General features: G+C 39.8%; 1 protein-coding gene across 1 annotated transcript in view; it reads right to left on the bottom strand.

Moving 5' to 3' along the window:
• MYO3B (myosin IIIB) overlaps positions 1-20,702 on the bottom strand; it is a 421,954-nt gene that overhangs the window by 172,831 nt on the left and 228,421 nt on the right. The window contains exon 25 of the mRNA XM_065928997.1: positions 7,542-7,621. Within this exon, the coding sequence (XP_065785069.1) occupies positions 7,542-7,621 (80 nt within the window). The remainder of the gene's footprint in view (positions 1-7,541; positions 7,622-20,702) is intronic.

Below are 20,702 nucleotides of genomic sequence, written 5' to 3'. Positions count from 1 at the left end.
ACACGACTGAGCAGCTTTCACTTTCACTGTAATTACAAAAACACGGACCCAAAGCTCAGGTTGCACCACAAGAGAATTAGTGAAATCCTAACTGCCTTCCTGCTATCAGACCCTGACCCTGCAACATCCCTCCTGCTGCCCACAGCTCCTACGTTGTTCACTATGGACCAGAGCTTAGAGTACACCTGTTCCCAAGCATCTGCCCCAAATACCTGGGCTGACTGGGAAGAATTTATGAATGAAAACCACTGTAGCAAACAATTGCAATCTCAATGATAAAATTCCTGCTTCTGCACACAGAAAGCTATTTGGTTTGCAGAGCATATGAGCAGCATTTCAGCACCAGCCTCCGTGGTAGCCTCCCATCTGCTCAGAACAGGTGGCAAGGGTATGAAGCAGGAACATTTGAACTGGAAGATGCTGCTGTCAGCACGTGTGTTCCGCTCAGTGGAGTGCTGTCCAGGCAGCTACCTCCCCGCGGGGTGAGGATGTCTGCAGCCTTGTTCAACAACAGTGAGAAGAGGTTACTTAGAAGGGACGGGGCCATGGGAGGTGGCTGAATAATGAGACTTACTTGAGGGGCATTTAGGAGACCGTTTGCAAAACTGAAGAAAACGCTTCAACTGGCTTGTATAAAGAAAACAGGTCTGTTTAAGAAGGGGAATAAATATGGAACTAAGTTTTCAAACTAGAAAGCAACCTAAATAGTGAGCAGGAATCTGAGGGTATCTCTGAGCAAAGTGCCAGGAGCGGGGGCAGTGCAGCTTTCTTTCTCTAGGCTGCAGACTGGATCTGTTCCCAGAGTCATCATTTCATCTAGATGCAGCTGAGCAACAGTACAACTGCCTGTAGCTGTTTTTATTTTTATTTTTTTATGAGAAAGAAGGAAATGACAGCTCTGTGTTTAAAGGGAAGATTGCTCTCACATAGAAAAGAAAAAACACAACATACCCGCCCCACCTGCATAGGTCCGATGGCGCTACCTGCAGTGACCACACGGAAGGTTCCTTCCCTATTTCAACCTCACTAGGAGTACACAGCTCAGCACTGGTGAGATTTGGGGAAAGCTATTTAGGACTGAAGCAAGAAAGATCTTGGCTACGGTCTGCCTTTGGCCAAACTGTAAATTCTGACAGTTTTGCTAAACATTCTTTTTCCTTATTTTCTTTCTCCCCACCTGACTTTCATATACACACACAACTTTTGAGAATTTTCCACTATTTCTTTTTATTCAGAGATCCTCCCTGAAGAACCACAGCTTGCTTTGAACTCTGCTTTTCCTCCTTCATTTCCCTCCCTTTTTATTCAAATTAGCTGGCTAGTGCCAGCCCCCTCAGGCTCTAATACACTGTGAAAGGGCAGCTGGGAAACTTATCCATATTTCTCTTATTAGTAGAATTTACCTGTTACCCTTCTTCAGAACAAACAGCAGAACCTTGGCATTTGAGAATTTAACAGTTTAGTGATCAGGAAAATCTTTGATGTATATTAATTCTGCTAAGATATAACTTTATAAGTGTGATATGTATTGTTTTCAAGATCAGTACCCATCCCCTGTAGCAAGTTGGAAAAATACAGAATGAAGCACCAGTTTGCAATCCAAGATCCAGGGCTGGAAGTATTATTAACTTCCCAAAGCCTGTGTTATTTAAAAACCACTACTGTGCATACACACACACACATGAAGTCAGTCAGTTTCCCTTCCTTTATTACCATGTTTGATTCAGTTTTAGTAATCACCCAGCATGACTTTAAGTCCTGCTCTTAACTCACATACGGAGTAATTCTTGGGTAGTAAAAATCTATTCTGTTATATAAAACTTAGAAATATTAATGCATGTCTATAGTTCACCACCTACATATCTAGTACTATATTTTAAAGAATAAACAATGTACTGTTGGGGTACCTTCTAATTTTAGAATTTGGAAAGGTCCTGGGTTGGCCAAGGGTCTCTTGGATTGGCAAAGGATATTTGCATAGTTATGAAGTTCCCCTGTACATGGAGTGGATCTAAAAGAGGGAATTGCACTTCAGACAAGGGACATACCAGAAGTTGCCTCTCTCGAACTTTTAAAGCAGGAGGCCTTTGTCTGTGTTGGGCCTGCCATGAACTCTGTGCTGTGCTAAGCTGCTTCAGTTGTGTCCAACTCCTTGTGACCCCATGGACTGTAGCCTGTCAGGCTCCTCTGTCCATGGGATTTTCCAGGCAAGAATACCAGAGTGGGTTCCATGCCTTCCCTCCAGGGGATCTTCCCAAGGGATAGAACCTGCATCTCCAGTGGCTCCTGCACTGCAGGCAGATCTTTACCACTGAGTCACCAGGGAAGCCCACCATGAACTCTACAGAACTGAAAAAAATTCAAAGCCAAAAGAGATAAGAAGGTTATTGTCTAAATTAAGAGCTTGTCTTTCTGAACTAATTTCGTTAATAGTTAAAGTTAAGTGTTAGTCGCTCAGTCATGTCAACTCTTTCGGACCCCATGGACTATAGCCCACCAGGCTCCTCTGATCCATAGGATTCTCCAGGCAAGAATACTGGAATGGGTTGCCATTCCCTTCTCCAGGGGATCTTACCCACCCAGGGATCAAACCTAAGTATCCTGCATTGCAGGCTGATTCTTTACCATCTGAGCTACCCAGGAAGCCCCCAGTTAATGGTTTTAATTAAAAAAATAAAGTTTCTTAGAAATGATCCAGAAAGTAGATTCTATTGAAGCCATCATCTAGCAAATTGTTCTTTCCAAAGGCGGGGATTTCGCAACAACAACAACAAAGTCTTTTCTGTAGATTCTTATAAATTTTTACCTCAGATAGGAGGAAAAGAGGTTGGGAGAGCTTCCAAGGTTCAAGGGTTTGTGCTAGAGGGCCCAGGGCTTGGAACTGGACACACTTGGTTCAAATTCTGGCTCCTGCGCTTAATAGCTATGTGGACTTTGACTTATTATTTAACTTTTCAAAGTCTGTGTATTTAAAAACCACTGTCTTGCACAGGTGCGCACACAGAAAAAGTCAATCAGTTCCCCTTCATTTATTAACATGTTTGATTCAGTTTTAGTTTAGTAATTCATGGGTTGCAAAAAGTCGGACATGACTTAGCAACTGAACAACAATCATCAATATTAAGGATGCTGGGTTTTTATTTCATGGAATAAGGAGAGTAACTAGCTCCCATGCAACACAGCAAGGAAATCTTTTTATTTATTGGCAGAGAAAATACTTCCAATGAAACCAATTTCAAAATGATCCGTATAACCAATATTCTGGATAAAAACATCGTCTGTCTAACCCAGCATACCCTTCTTCTACACCACCAGTTGATATAACCATATAAGCCAACTGGAGCTGATCAAGCTTGCTTTTGTCAGGAAAGCCCACATGACAAATGTCCTGCCCGATTCCTTGTGAGTGGTGCTGGTTAGCCTTCAAAGTAGTCTTGAATAAGCTTTACAGTTTGTGGTACAGACTCCAGGCCCATAGGAAATGAGCAAGCTTCCGTATACATATGGACTACACACATGGAATTTTAGATGGTTATCAAAACATGAGTAATAAAACATTTATTGTTTCCAATGTGAAGTCACTATACTAAACACTTTGCCTACATTATGTCAATGAGTTCTCAAAAGGACACTATGAGGTAAACATCATTATTACTACTATTCTACATATAAGGAAGTTAAGGTTCAAAGATTTTAGGTAAATTTCCCAGAGTCTTGCAGCCAGTAACTGGCCATGCCTAAGTCTGAACCCAGATCTGATTCCAAAACTTACTCCTTAAACATAATATACTGCCTTTATATGTGATTTGTTATAAGTTATAAAAATCAGTCTGAAAGCACAGTATTATTAAAAAGATTTGCCTCATCTGTCAACTAAATTTACTCTAGAATATAGACATAGCTTCCAAAGAGCCTCGAAAACCATCTACATCTCAGTAATAAATGAAAACCTGGAGGAATTTTTTTCTTTGGTCTAAGTAAGTACCTACTATTTGCATTTCCAAACCTCAGAAGTATTTACATTTAGCCTCTTGACAAAGCCTTTGGTCAAGAATTTTTCCTGCTATCAAGTGATGCATCCATCTCTTAAGGAAAAAGCCCCTACAGCATCACTCCCCTCAAAAGTCTCCATGGTGCTGACACCAGCCCAGTGTGGGGGTGCTGAATGTGGTGGAGGCTAGCTTCCTGCAGGGTCACCTCTTCTATTTTTTCTTGGATAAGGCAGAGAGGAATTGGTGGAGCTTTTTAATGCTGTTGTTACACTTCATATTTTCTGATGCCTTAATTAGAACTTTCAACTCATCTTCTCTCCAAGGGAAAACAAATCTCTAGTCATTTTCATCTCACTTATATATATTGTAGTGATGTAAATACACGCCACGCACTAGAGGGCACACTTCTCACATAGGCAGTACAGGGAAGGAGATAATGTGTGGATAGGGAGTGTGGAAGGCAGAGGAATAGGTCCTGGCAGAATCCAGAGGTCAAAACATCAAACTGAGCAAAGGAGGGGAATATGGGCTGACATTGAATAGTACACAGGAGACTTTCATCTTTTTTTGTCATGACCCTTTTTAGAAGGAGTCTCAGTCACTCAGTTCAGTTAGTCAGTCATGTCTGATTGTTTGCGACCCCATGGACTGCAGCACACCAGGCCCCCCTGTCCATCACCAGCTCCCAGAGTTTATTCAAACTCATGTCCATTGAGTCGGTGATGCCATCCAACCATCTCATCCTCTGTCATCCCCTTCTCCTCTCGCCTTCCATCTTTCCCAGCATCAGGGTCTTGTACAATGAGTCAGTTCTCCACATCAGGTGGCCAAAGTATTGGAGAAGGAGTCTGGTGGAAGCCAATGACTCCAAAAAAACCCCACACATATGGTTGATCCTCATTATTTGTGGATCTGTATTGGTGAATTTGCCTACTTGCTGAAATATATTTTTAATCTCCAAATCAATCAATGCTCACATGCTTTCATAGTCACTTACAGACATGCAGAGTGGTGGAAACATACCTGGATGTGCACGCTCCCAGCTAAGGCTGAACAAAGTGACACTTTCTCTGCCTTCCTGTTCCAGCTCTCACACCATAAACAAGTGTCCTTTTCAAGGTGTATTTAAGTGCCAGAATTTTTCCTTTTTTTGTGCTTTTGATTGGTGATTATACTGTTCAAAACAATACCTAATCACAGTACTGAAGTCCTATCAAGAGTTCCTAAGAGTAAGAAGGCTATGATGTGCCTGTTGGAACATATTTGTGTGTTAGTTTACCTTCACTCAGGCGTGAGTCCCAGTGCTGCTGGCCTTGAGTTCAATGACACAAATACTATATTTGAAATAATGTTTATACAAAGAAAAATGGCATATAGTTAATCATTTGTAAGAAGTATCTACAGTGGACCCTTCAGCCACAGAGATTTGAACTACATGGATCCATTTAAATGCATATTTTTTCAATAGTAAATACAGCACTACTATACAATCCATGGTTTATTGAATCTGCATCTGTAGGACTGTGGATACAGAGAGCCCACTGTAAAGTTATTAGTGGATTTTTGACTGTATGGAGGGTTGGTGTCCCTAACCTCCATGTTCTTCAAGGGTCAACTGTATTAAATATAATGCTTTTAAAGAGAAACACACACAATATAGGTTATATATTAATCAGTTGACAACAGTGTTGTGATCAGAGGCTTGCAGGAGCCTAACCATGTATTTCTTCTATGAGCAATGCTTCAAGATTTGCTGATTCAGCATTCACAGAAGCCTCATAGAACATCACTTTTGTGAATAATGAGAATCAAGTGCATTGAACACAAACAACATTTACATATAATATCAAGAGACTCTCAGAACCACTGAAACCCCTCTGTAAGCCTGACCTAGGGTCCCACATAACTCATGTTAAATAGCCCTAATTTCCTGCCACAAACGCACATGATTGAAAAATAGAATATTCTACAGGATTGTGCTAACAATGTGGATGTAAGAATTACTGTTAACAAAGATGATCTGAATCCTTACTATGTGCAGGTCTTTTACTCTCAGAGGAAGTGAGTATAGATATGTATGTCTGTATCAATTTGGGGGTAATATTCATGCATTATATGTGGTTGTATTGATTATTCTTTATTAAATGAATCATTTAATATTCAGTATAAACAAAAGGTAAGAAAATTCAAAGACATGACCTGTTTTATTATCCCCTTACCTTTCAGATCATTATTTCTTGCTGCTAGTATACACAATGAATATTAAGCAGCCATTCTTTGAAAGTTGGGCTAAACATTAGCAGGAAGAATAGAATAGTCAAAAATATCTTACAGCAGGATATTTAGTGACTTGTCTAACACCCTCTTTGCATAGATAAGTACATCACTCATTTTTCAGAGAGCAAAGCAGAGTAATAGGAGAGGGTTTCATTTCTTTCTTCCCTGCTGACTCCTTTTGTTATCCTACTCTGTACATTGGTGATAGCTTCAAGAAAAAGTGGAATGTGTGCACTTCTTCCTGTGGATGTGGATGTGCATGTGTGCTAAGTTGCTTTAGTTGTGTTCGACTCTGCAACGCCATGGATCAAAGCCCACCAGGCTCCTCTGTCCATGGGATTCTCCAGGCAAGAATACTGGAGTGGGTTGCCATGTCCTCCTCCAGGGGATCTTCCTAACCCAGGGATTGAACCTGCTTTTCTTACATCTCCTGCACTGGGAGGTGGGTTCTTGTCCACTAGCATCACCTGGGAAGCCCTTATATCTTCCCAGATGGATTTTATTTTCAAGTGTCATTGTTCTATAAACTTAAGTAGTATTTCTGAGAATCAGGTAACGGGGTCTGCATATGCCATGTGGCATAAGGATTAGTTTGAACTGAAGACATGTAAGTAACAACAGTTGTAAGAAGAAGCTTTTCTGAACTCTCCTTATCTGCCTAAAAGCAAAGCCTTCAAAAATAATTCAACTGTCATAAATCCCCTCCCTGGGAGCTTTGCAATCAGAGAAGATTGACTCATATCACCAGAGATGAGAAGTCAGCACTGGGATAAGAAATCGCCTAAATAGATACTGTCATATAAAACTGTTATACTTCCCATTTATTTTCCTAAAGGACCATTTATTTTTCCTAAAAGTCACTGATTGTCCCAGAAGTGTCCTTCTTCCTCTCTTCATCTCCTATTAAGATGGTATAGAAACTCCAAAATCTAACTGACCCTTAGAGTCACTTTTTTGGTGAACCTCTGTATGTATATGATTAAAATATGTTTTTTTTCTCTTGCTAATCTGTCAGTTCAAGTTTAATTCGGTCTTCAAACACTGAACTTAAGAGGGTAGAGGAAAAAATTTTCCCCCTGACACAGGATTGTAAAGGATTCCATGATGATGTTTCAAATCTCTTAACCCCAAATTCCTAATGCTTCAGTCTCTATTCTAGACTTCCCAGGTAGTGGTTCAGATAAAGGAAATGAATACTGCTCACCTAGGATGACCCCTAGGGTGGAAATGTCTTGTGGTCCATAGTATTTTGGGTACAAACCTGCTACTCACCTTGAGTCTCCCAGAACTGAAATGCGGAGGCAAAGATCTTGAGGCTGCTGTTATCCTGGCTCTTGTCTGGGCCAAGTTACCTGTGCAAAGAAGACAAAAAATTGAGGCAAAGGAGTTAAAAGAATAGTATGATAAGTAATTTTTCCCTTTGTGTCCCTATATTTTTCAGAATGTTCTAAATGATCTGCCCTGAACTTGAAACATTTGGAAAAATTTTGAAATTCAATGATGTAAATTACAAGTAAAATATAATATTTATAAGCTATAATCTGTAATATAACTTAAATTTATATTAGTTTAATAAACAAATAAGAAAGCCCAAAGTCTCACATTCACTTAACAAACTAGTGCTCAGTCACTGAGTCGTGTCTGACTCTTTGCGACCCATGGACTGTAGACTGCCTGGTTCCTCTGTCCATGGGATTCTCCAGGCAAGAATATTGGCAGGGGTTGCCACGTCCTCCTCCAGGGGATCTTCCCAACCCAGGGATCAAACTAGAGATTGAAGGAAATTACTATAATATAAGAGAACCATATATGAAAATCCCATAACTCATGTACTCAACAGTGAAAAACTGGAAGTTTTCCCTCTAAGGTTAGGACAAGACAAGAATGTCCGCTCTCACCACTTCTATTGAACATAATACTGGCAGCCCTAGCTAGGTCAGTTAGGCAAGAATTAGAAATTAAAGGCATCCAAATTGTAAAGTAAAATTATCTCCATTCACAGATGACATCATCTTACATATAGAAAACCTTAAAGATCATACACATGCACTAGCAAATGAATTCAAAGTTGTAGGATATAGAATCAACATATAAAAAGACAGTTGCACTTATATACACTAACAATGAAAATCTGAAAAGGGAGTTAATAATTCCATTTACAATGGTATCAAAAAGAATAAAATACTTAGGAGTAAACTTAACCAAGGAGGTGAAAATTTATACACTGAAAACTATACAACACTCCTGAAAGAAACCAACAAAGGCACAAATAAATGGAAATCTATTCCATTGTGAGGGAGAAAAAAATATTCTTTTTCCTCTACCTGTTAGGGGAAGCACACTGACTGAAACGCCCACTCTGGCCAGGCACCATAGTAACTATTTACATGAGTTGTTTTATGATAGGAGGTCCTGGTAAGGAACAGGGAACTAACAAGCCTCCACCAACCAGAAAAGTTTGAGAAAGGTCAAAAGGAGACACCATCTGTCAGCCCACCTCCCAGAATCCTTCTCTCTGGCATCCATCTTAGCTGAACAAGGCATGCACCACCAGGAAGAACTCTTGAGTCAGAATGATTGGTTAAGGACAACCTGGAAATGAATCCCATCACCATAAAACCCGAGACTGCAAGCCATGTGACAGAGCTGTTCTCCTGGGTTCCCTTACCTCCTGCTCTCCATCCGGGTGCCCTTTCCCAAAAAATCTTTTGCTTTGTCAGCAGATGTGTCTCCTCAGACAATTCATTTCCGAGTGTTAGACAAGAGCCCGGTTTCAGGCCCTGGAAGGGGTCCCCTTTCCTACAACATACCCACCTTAGGTTCATTGACTGGGGCCCTGCAAATTAGACTGACAGAAGGTAGAGTAGCAAGAGAAAAGCAATCAGAAGTTTACTAATGCATGCATTGCACATATATACAGAATTATTCAGTGATGAGTAATTCAAAAGGGTGGTTAGATCTAACGAAAGAACAATAAATTTATAAAAAAGTGAAAGAGAAAGAAAAAGAACTTTGAGTTTCCAGGGGTGGGAAGTTATGGTAAGGGTAAATATATAGGGAAGCGCTTCCCTGGTGGCTCAGTGGTAAAGAACCCACCTGCCAATGCAGAAGACGTGGGTTCCATCTCTGGATCAAGAAGATACTCTGGAGAAGGAAATGGCAACCCACTCTAGTATTCTTGCCTGGAAAATCCCATGGATTTCCCATGGACTGTGATGGTCTACAGTTCATGAAGTCGCAAAAGAGCTGGACACAATTTAGCCATTAAACAACAACAAATATGTAGGGAAGCTATTATAAGATAAGGGCAAATTTATTATATAGATTCCTCTAGTTCTGTCTCTGAGTTGATAGGGTCTAGAGTTGTCTTTGGTGATTAACTTCTGTCTTTTTTGGTAGAGAGGAGAGAGGGCACATTTTTACAAATTTATGCCCTGCTTTTGGCAAATGCACAGAAGGCAGAGAACTTTTCTTATATCTGCTCCTTTTCAATTGCTTTCAGCTTAAAATAATCCTTATGCCAAACTGGCATATTTTGGGGTGGCATATTCTGTTACCCTGCATTGTGTTCATGGATTACAAGGCTTAGTATTGTTAAAATGTCCACACTACCCAAAGAGATCTACAAATTCAGTGAAATGCCCATCAAAATCTCAATGACATTTTTGGACAAATAGAAAAAAATACTAAATATCATATGGAACCCCAGAGGACTCCAAAACAATATTCAGAAGGAAAAGAAAAAACTGAAGGCCTTATATGTCCTGATTTCAAAATACATTACAAAGCTATAGTAGTTGAAATAATCTGGCAAAACAATACTGACATGAAGATAAACATACAGACCAATGGAACAGAACAGATAGCCCAGAAATAGACCCATGCACATATAGTCAAATAATCTTTGATATGGGTGTTAAGACTACACAATGGGGAAAGGATTATCTCTTCGACAAATGGTGCTGTGAATACTGGGCATTTACATGCAAAAGAATGAAACTGAAACACTATCTTATACCATATTTGAAGATCAACACATAATAAAGACTTAAATGTAAGACCAGAAACTATATAAGCATAAGGGGAAAGCTTCATAACACTGGTCTTGACAATTATTTCTCAGGTAGGACACCAAAAGCACAGGCAACAAAAGCAAAAATAGACAATTGGGACTGTATATCAACAGGGGGAAAAAAGATGGGGGAAAACCATCTATCTCGTAAGAGGTTAATTTCCAAAATATATAAAGAACTCCTACAACTCAACTCTTTGTGACCCCATGGACTATACAGTCCATGGAATTCTCTAGGCCAGAATACTGGAGTGGGTAACCTTTCCCTTCTCCAGGGGATCTTCCCAACCCAGGGATCAAAACCAGGTGTCCCACATTGCAGGCAGATTCTTTGCCAGCTGAGCCACAAGGGAAACCCTACAACTCAGCAGCAAAAAATAAGCCGATTTAAAAATGGGCAAAGAATATACATGCCTGCAAAGATGACATATAAATGGCCTGAAGGTATATGAAAAGATTCTTAGTATCACTAACAGGGTAATGTAAATCAAAGCCACAATGAGATATCACCTCATACTTGTTAGAGTGGCAATGAAGAGGAATAAAATATCTCCCTTTGGCATACTGATTATTTTAAGTTGGTTATTTTTGAGAAATGTAGACACACATGAGGCTCTGAAAACTGAGCCGAAATTACCCTTTTCTAAGAAAACTTTACAAGAGGAATGAATCTCCAAATGTAAAAGTGTCTCCCTCTCTCTACTAGAAAGAGAAGAATGACTAGCTAATTTTCAGGGCTGTTAGGGGCACTGGATGCAATAATTCATGAAAAGCATTATCAACACAGCTCTGGTACAAGGAAAGTGCTCACTTCGTGTTACTAGCATTGATGATGATGATTTGCTATGAACAGTTCACATGGGCAAGAGAACAGGGAATTTCACTAATTTGCTACTGTGAACCCTGGTTTGTAAAAAAAATTAATGAAAGATGAGAAAAAGTGATAAGGCAACTCCACTTTGAATATCCATCTCTTGACCTCTCTGATTTCTACTGCTTTTTGCTTTTGAAGGGTCTGAGTGGCCTGCTGGAACTCTCTTCTCTCTTCCTCTACACCCACCCTTCATCTCCTTTCTCATCCTTAGTCCCCCAAACCAAGAGCTCTGTTTTACCTAAAATGTCATTGGATTCTGTAGCAAAATAAAAAGTTGTCAGTGGAAGGAAAAGCTGCAATTTGTGCATTTGCAAGACACTAAAGATTTCAAAGTTTCTAGCAAGTCTAGCACAAAGATGTCCAAATGTTTTCTCTGGCGATATCTTCAGAGGCTAAACTGTGATTAATAGCCCAGAAAGAATCCTTTGAAGCAGGATTGGTGACATCAAAGTCGTAATCCAGGGGTGGCAGGAGCTTTATAATGAGTGGGAAGCATTTTAACACATTTCAAAGGATTTACAGCATGAATAAACAATAGACCTCAGCAGATGTGCCACACACACCTTTCAGAAACATAACCTATAAGAAGTTTCCATTTTAATTTAAATGTAAATACAGTGTTCACACTTCTTTCAAATGTTAAGCATCCTCAGTGCTTCACCCCCCAGACAGCCTCTTTGGCTAAGGATGCCTCAACTGCTCCAGAGCACCCTCCTGTGACTCACTGACATATTGGAGGGTGAAAAAACGGAAGTCAGAGGCAATGGATGGAATTTAGATCCTATGTGGGAACTGGGTTAGGAAAGAATCTAAAATGGAGCTTGCAATGATCCCAGATAATTTCTCTGCTTCCAACTTAAAGGAAAAGAGACAAGTGGTCTGAAGACAGAGCTGAAACTTTTAAAAGATGGCAATTTCCTGCCTGCTTCAGAGGATTTTCAGCTCTTGGAAAGCACCCAGCACCCAGGATTTCAGTTGCCTCTTAAGAGTTGCCCAAGATGATGGGTTGCTGTTTTAAATAATCAGGCTTGAAATTTGACTTCCCTCTGCTGCCCCCTCTGGGTTTAAAGGATTGGTTGCAGGGTTCTGGTGGTGACTGCTGGTGGGCATTTGTTTAGGAAAATTTCCTGTTTTAATTTTCCATAACACAAGAAATAGGCTAATAAGCTAATAAATGATTGCAAAGAAATGCTGAAAAGTAAAAGGTTGGTGTCAAATGCTGCCCAAAAAGGAGTTGCAAAGAAAACATCAGCTCTTTTTTTGCCAGATTAAGTTATGTGGGTAGACCTGAGAACTATTATGTCGTACCCCACAGTCAGTGTGGGTGACAGTGAAAGTTGCTCAGTCATGTCCAACTCTTTGCGACCTCATGGACTATAAGCCTGCCAGGTTTCTCTGTCCATTGAATTCTCCAGGCAAGAATACTGGAGTGGGTGGCCGTTTCCTTCTCCAGAAGATCTTCCTAACCCAAGGATTGAACCCAGGTCTCCCTCATTGCAGGCGGATTCTTTACTGTCGAGACACCAGGGAAGCCCAGTTTGGATACTGAAAACCAAAGTCACACCTTTCTGTCTAAATGAGAATGACCTTGTGCTATTCCTGTCCCCATTAACATGAATTTCTTTTCCAGGAGTCTCCTGTCCAGACAAATGGTTTGATTGTTCATTACAAGAATTTCCCCAAAGACCCAAGACCCATCAACTCTTTATGAAAAATGTCCATTGTTTAAACTCCATGGTTCTGTGAATCCCTTGTTTCAAATTCACACGTTGCTGTTTCCACCAATCATGTGCTAGTTATATTGTATGTGATCCTTGTTATTGCTGTTCAATCCCCTAGTCATGCCCGACTGTTTGTGACTCCATGGACTGCAGCACACTAAGCCTCCCTGTCCCTCACCATCTCCCGAAGTTTGCCTAAGTTCATGTTCATTGCATCAGTGATGCCATCCAGCCCTTTCATCCTCTGACACCCTCTTCTCCTTCTGCCCTCAATCTGTCCCAGCATCAGGGACTCTTCCAATGAGTCAGCTGTTCACATCAGATGACCAAAATACTGGAGCTTCAGCATCAGTCTTTCCAATGTATATTTGGGCTTGATTTCCCTTAAGATTGACTAGTTTCATCTCTTCGCTGTCCAAGAGACTTTCAGGAGTCTTCTCCAGCACCACAGCTTGAAGGCATCAATTCTTTGGTGCTCTGCCTTCTTTACGGTCCGGCTCTCACAATCGTACATGACTACATGGAAAGACCATAGCCTTGACTGTACAGACCTTTGTCAGCAGAGTAATGTCTCTGATTTTCAACATACTGTCTAGGTTTATCATAGCTTTCCTGCCTAGAAGCAATTGCCTTCTGATTTCATGACTGCAGTCACCATCTGCAGTGATTTTAGAGCCCAAGAAGAAGAAATTTGTCATTACTTTCACTTTTTCCCCTTCTATTTGCCATGAAGTAATGGGGCTGGATGCCATGATCTTGGTTTTTTAATATTTAGTTTTAAGCCAGCTCTTTCACTCTCCTCCTTCACCCTCATCAAGAAGCTCTTCCTTTCCTCTTCACTTACTCGTGTGATCTTTATGCAGTTCTAATCAAGTGCTCTCACTTAGAAAGACTCATCTTAAATCAAACTTGACCTCTCAACAAATTCTGACCCAGCCTTTCCTTCTCTAAGACACTGCCAAAGCTTTGAGAGATGGTGGTCTCTCTTCCTGTGGGGAGCAACAAACTCTACTTTGTCTAATTATAACAACAGGTAGGGTGAGTAATGTTTAGGGGGGCAGCTTGGGACAGACTTGATGCAGGGGTGATACCTGGAGTAAATGAAATGTTCTAATTTTAGTTAATAACACTGTAACCAATAAAAATGCAAGGGGTTAAATTCAGTAGTTGTATAAAACATACTAGAGTATTTTGTATGTTTTTTTAAAAAAATACTTAGATAATGATCTATGCTATAAATCTATATAACAAGAACTTGTTTTAGATTTGATACACTGAGATAACTTAAAATAGTGACAAGAAAATGACACAGTTGTAGGAGGCGGAGAGAGAAGAGGTAATGTTAGATTTTGTTTTGCAGATTTCACTCTCTCCTGGCATTTATCTATGCCTTTGAGTGTTAATATCAATAAATGGACAAGTGGGAGGTGGAAGAGTTCCCAGTCTACTTAATCTCTCAAGAAAAGAACACAGATAATTTATGTATATATGGAAGTGACTGTAGTTTTGTGGAGGGAGGAAATAAAGAGATCAGCCTGTACTCTAAGCTGTTCTAATGAAGAAAGATACGTACATACAGCAAATGTTCTTTTCTGAATGTACAACCTAGACTTTATCGTGTATGTGGGAAATTTAATGCCCAAAGGGAACCTTTCCCTATTTCTGCATTCGTTGGCATTTGTCTGGAAATTTAAGGAATTTCTGCACAATGAACACCTTTAGACTATCTGCTTGAAGGAAGCCAAACCAAGGTTTTCACTGATTTTTTTTTCCATTTAAAATGAGAACTACAGCTTTAAAGATTTGTGGCCCAGAGATTTTAAAATTGTATAGCTGAGGAAAAACTAATAACTCCTTTCCTCTTTAAGTTTGAAAACTCATAAACAGGATGTCATCTCAGCAAACAACTGCATCAAATCATCAGAACGTGTCAAGGAGGCAACCAGACTTCCTTTCAACTCAGTCAATAGTGGAGCTGAGGCTCTCTGTTTCCTGCATTTTATTGCCACATGGGTGGAAACTGCCAGTTCAGCCTATCTTAATAAAGATAGAGCTAGTTAAGAAAAGCCTTGGGTGTTGTCTGCTCTCCCCACATGTTTCACTTGGAGTTTGCTTGGAAATACCATGACTGCCAAGTGACATGACATGTGTTCACAAAAGTGCTGGAACCTAGACAGTTGATACCTATCCATGAAGACTTAACTCACTGAGAAAAACATGAAATCCACACACGCATACCTGCCAGTACCCACACAAGTAAGGATCATTTATTTCAGTCTCAGGGCAACATCCACATGCAGCAGAGTGGTTTTTAGTCCAATAAAGCCTAGTCTTGGACAAAACTGCAATTTAGCCAAAGGATATATTCAAAGTCCCATACACGGCTTTTCACATCCCTATTCCCACTTCTGAAGGTCAACATGGCTTTAATGCTGTGCCTCTTCCCTATCCCAACAACCAGTTTTCCCTATTTCCTTGCTCCACCCTGAAAATCTCCCCAGCAGACCTTCTCCATATTCCCACTGAAGCTCCCCTGTCTATGTTCTAAACCTTCATGTTACTATTCTTCCTTGACAACTAATCCAGGTCCACTTTCTTCATGGATGGATAAATGTGTTACTTCATATACGTGAGATGTTTGCATATGAAGGGGAGCAGAATTTGTCATCCCAAAATATGCCTCTCTAGCATAAGTATTATTTCAGGCTAACTATTTTCAAGAAATAGTCATCACAGGAGAGACTCTGAAAACTGAGTAGAAATGATCCTTTTGTAAAGAACTTTGGAGAGAGAAAACATGGAAAGGGAAGACTTTGTTAAGACATCATGAGTTACTGGTGGGACCATGGACAAAAGCTTAGCTAATTTTGGTCTTCCAGTGGCCTTATGTAGCTACTCATCCCACCATGTGGCCAAAGGTGAATGGTTTGGATACAAGCCACTGTGGGTCTTACATTTGTTACTACAGGGGGTAGAGCCTTGAGTAAAATCTCTTGTGGGTCAGGTTTTTGCAATACAGGGAACCCACATTTCATAGTCTAAGACTAAATGACAAGGCAAGAGAGAATAAGCTGATTACTAAATAATAAATAAAAAATACTTTACATAATATAAAATAGGGATATAATTATATTTTTATATAATACTATATTTTATATAATATAAAATTGGATAAAAAATCCCTCCCTAGAAGCTCTGCTCAATACAACTTATCTATTGATGGTGGGTCAGTTATAGGTTTCTCTATGTAAAGCATAACATTGTGTTTTCAATTAAGTCTGAGAAAGCCACATGGTGTTTCAGAAAATAAGAGGCTGGTAACTTCACATTGTGCAGGATGATGACTGAGTGCTTGAAATTATAAGTGCTTATTTAGTTCTCCCTCTTTAGCCTGGAAGCAATGAAAAGAATGCTAGACTCATAACTGAGAAACCTGAATTCTTATCCCAAGCCTATCTCTGACTTTAGATCACTTCTAGTCTCTATGACTCAACAGTATGACACCTGAAATGAGAAGTTTGAGTAGATGAGCAGTCCGCCACTCGTGTGTGCTGCAGCATTTTGCCATGGCACTCATGGAACAAATCCTCTGTGCTATGCAGCTGAATCTAGATCGATGTCTGCTAATGTGGTATAAGAGGGGTAGACTCTTGAGAGATGGGACTACAAGGATAGTGTAATGTTTACCTGGTACCAAAAAATGATTGCATGACATCTGTGGCCAGGGCATGTGAAAACTTTACCTAGGTTGTAAATCAGAGAGCTGGTCAGGGCAGTAAGCAATATTGATCAAAAGCAACATCGGGGGCGAAATTCACAAATGATACATCTGATAATGGATTATTATCCAAAATATATAAAGAACTCTTGAAATTCTACAATGAGAAAACAAACAACCTGATTTTAAAATGGGCCAAATACTTTAACAGAAACCTCACTAAAGAAGACACACAGATGGCAAATAAGCATATGAAAAGATGCTCCACATTATATATCATCAGGGAAACGCAAATTAAAATGAGATACCATTATACACCTACTAAAATAGCCAAAATCCAGAACACTGACATCATCAAATGCTGCCAAGGATATAGAGCAACAGAAACTCTCATTCACTGCTTATGGGAATACAAAATGGGGCAGCTACTTTGGAAGACAGTTTGGTGGCTTGTTACACACAACAAAAATACTCTTACATATGATCGGCAATTATGTTCCTTGGTATTTACCCAAAGGAGTTGAAAACATGTCCACACAGAAACTTGTTGCCAAAAATTGGAAGTTACCAAGATGTCAGTAGGTGAATGGAAAAACAAATTGAGTTATATCTAAGACAATGGATTACTTAGTTCTTAAAAAAGAGCTATGAAATCATGAAAAGACATGGAAGAACTTTAAATCTATATTACTAAGTGAAAAAAGTCATCTGAAAAGACTAGATATTATATTATTCCAAATGGAAAACGTATTATTCCAAATAGGAAAGACAAAACTATGCAGACTATAAAAAGATCATGGGTTCAGGGAAGAAAATTAATACAGTAGATAAACTGGAGTAAAAAAGGTTAAGTAGTGTTGGATTTCCATTCAGGTCTGAAAGTCTATCGATGGTTGTGAAATAAATTTTAAGAGATTGCTGAGTTAGGGAAAACAAGAAAGAACAAAACAAAGAGGGTAAAACTAAAACCTACATAATGTATTATTTCCTAGCAGTTTGGCAAGCAATAGAAGAGGGGAGGATGGTGATGATAGTGCATGTCTGTGTGTTCAGTAGACTCTTTGTAACACCATGGACTGTAGCCTGCCAGGCTCCTCTGTCCATTGGATTTTCCAGGCAAGAATACTGGAGTGGGTTGTCATTTCCTTCTCCATGGGATCTTCCCAACCCAGGGATCAAAACTGTGTCTCGGCATTGGCAGGCAGATTCTTTACTGAGCTCCTGGGAAGCCCAGCTTACATAAATAGAGGAAGCTTAAGTAATGATTTGACAGAGGTGAGGCTATTTAATTTGCTAACTCTCTCTTCACAGCTGATCACCATGAGAAACTAACCCTGGCTCTGTTCCTGGGGTCTCTTTCCAGTTACTCCTCCACTTCCATTGCTTTTTTGGCTAAAGTGAGCTTATTCAGATCTCTAATTTGTATATCACTCTTTTTCATAGCACGAGAGAGGGGACAGAGGTACGATATTTTGCTCCCCCCCAACAATGTTTTAAAGACTAAGTAACTCAAGGTAACAGGGACAAGAGTAAAGGAAGAGAATAGGTGATTAAACTGAAAAAGTACAGGAGACCCCTGTAAATTAAAGATCATCCCAGAAAGCAGGTTTGCTTAGCAATAAAACCATGTGACAGAAACGTGAGACACACCCCCAAGACAACGAAACAATGGTGGAATGAGATGCACATCCTGCCCAGTGAGCTCAGCAAGTGAATGATTCCTAGGACATGCTTCTCCGCATTCACTAGAAACAAAAATAAAGGGAAAGGTAGCATTATATTAAAACCTGACATATTTTAGTATGGTATATTTTGGTCTATTTCTGTAGCAGCATGACAGTTTCAGTTTGACCATATAGGGACAAAAAAACTCCCTTTCCCTATGTGGAGAAGTGGTTTATGATAGAAACTTGATGTCTACTCAAGAATGAAACAGAATATGGTCTTTCCAACCCTCCCCATTTTTCCTTTAATTATAAAATTGTAGCCACTAAGTTCTCAGGGCAGCATGCCCTTGCCTGCCTGCTTGCATCTCTTACAAGTGTCCTACACTAATAAACTCCTTCCTTACCTGTCACTCTAACTCTCACTGAATTATTTCTACACCAAGACAGAAAATCCTTTGTTTCACTAAGCCCTGAAACACATTGTGTGATTTCAAAGGTGCTTATCTTCAGCATCTTCATACTAAAGTATTCTCCAAGTGAAAAATTATGCTTCTTTCAATTTGCATATTAGCAAATACCAGTCATTTTGAAAAGCTGATTGCTAATATGAATGCAACCATCACTTATACAATTTTTTTGTTTGTTTGTTTGATTGAGACTCTGAAAGCATTCAAGTTTAACTTTTGGTCTATAGCTATTCAAGTCCAGTTTTCTCCCTTACCAATTATTTCGCTTTCTTTCAAGGAATAACTATCACCACCTAACACCTTTTCAAAGACCTACTCTAAAACATTCAGGTGTGGATCTTGGAGAAAAACTGTAGCTGCTTAAAAATCCAGAAAATAAGGAGAGGCAAACTGAGAAAGGAAACACTCTATAGGCAACTAAGTTTATAACAGGCCTATCTGGCCAGTGTGACTTGTATCTAAGCTACAGTGCCACAGGTTTTCTTGACACCAACACGTACATATTTCTCACTCTCTTCTTTCACTCTCCCTCCCTCTCTCTCTCAAATTTTTGTTTGTTTTTACCATTCATAAAATGGCACTGACCAAAAAGATTCTTCTACTGAATCTTATATGTGTCATGGTGCTGAAGGATGAAGTTTATGTAAGTTCTATTTTTTAAGTACAGGCATTGCTTTTTTTAATTGACTATGCCAAAATCTTTGACTGTGTTAACCACAACAAAGTCTGGAAAATTCTTAAAGAGATAGGAATACCAGACCACCTGACCTGCCTCTTGAGAAATCTGTATGCAGATCAGGAAGCAATAGTTAGAACTGGACATGGAACAACTGATTGGTTCCAAATAGGGAAAGGAGTATGTCACCCTGCCTATTTAACTTACATGCAGAGTACATCATGAGAAATGCTGGGCTGGATGAAGCACAAGCTGGAATCAAGATTTCTGGGAGAAATATCAATAACCTCAGATATGCAGATGACACCACCCTTATGGCAGAAAGTGAAGAAGAACTAAAGAGCCCCTTGATGAAAGTGAAAGAGGAGAGTGGAAAAGTTGGCTTAAAGCTCAACATTCAGAAACTAAGATCATGGCATCTGGTCCCATCACTTTATGGCAAATAGATGGAGAAACAGTGGAAACAGTGACAGATTTTATTTTGGGGGGCTCCAAAAATCACTGCAGATGGTGACTGCAGCCATGAAATTAAAAGATGCTTGCTCCTTGGAAGAAAATTTATGACTAACCTAGACAGCATACTAAAAAGCAGAGACATTACTTTGCCAACAAAGGTCCATCTAGTCAAAGCTACATTTTTTCCAGTAGTCATGTATGGATGTGAGAGCTGGACTATAAAGAAAGCTGAGCACTGAAGAATTGATGCTTTTGAATTGTGGTGTTGGAGAAGACTCTTGAGAGTCCCTTGGATAGCAAGGAGATTCAACGAGTCCATCCTAAAGGAAATCAGTCCTGAATATTCATTGGAGGGACTGATGCTGAAGCTGAAACTCCAATACTCTGGCCACCTGATGCGAAGAACTGATTCATCTGAAAGACCCTGATGCTGGGACAGATTGAAGGCAGGAGGAGAAGGGCATGACAGAGGATGAGATGGTTGGATGGCATCACCGACTCAATGGACATAAGTTTGAGTAAACTCCGGGAGTTGGTGATGGACAGGAGTGCTGCAATCCATGGGGTCGCAAAGAGTTGGACATGCCTGAGGGACTGAACTAAACTGAACTGGACTGATTGCTTTTTTTGAGAACTTGGCTTTATGAAACTGTGACACAGCATCCAGAATAACTGATTTCCAAATCTCCCTTAATTAAAATCTTATCCTATTCTCTGATAAAGGAACTCTACAAGCATCACAATTCTGTACTAATTCTAGAGGCTTCAGGTAGTCAGTGCGT

This window comes from Muntiacus reevesi, chromosome 3, assembly GCF_963930625.1.
Source record: "Muntiacus reevesi chromosome 3, mMunRee1.1, whole genome shotgun sequence".
Lineage (NCBI taxonomy): Eukaryota > Metazoa > Chordata > Mammalia > Artiodactyla > Cervidae > Muntiacus > Muntiacus reevesi.
Note: the sequence above shows the minus strand (reverse complement) of the source record. Positions and strands in the feature narration are given on the sequence as shown.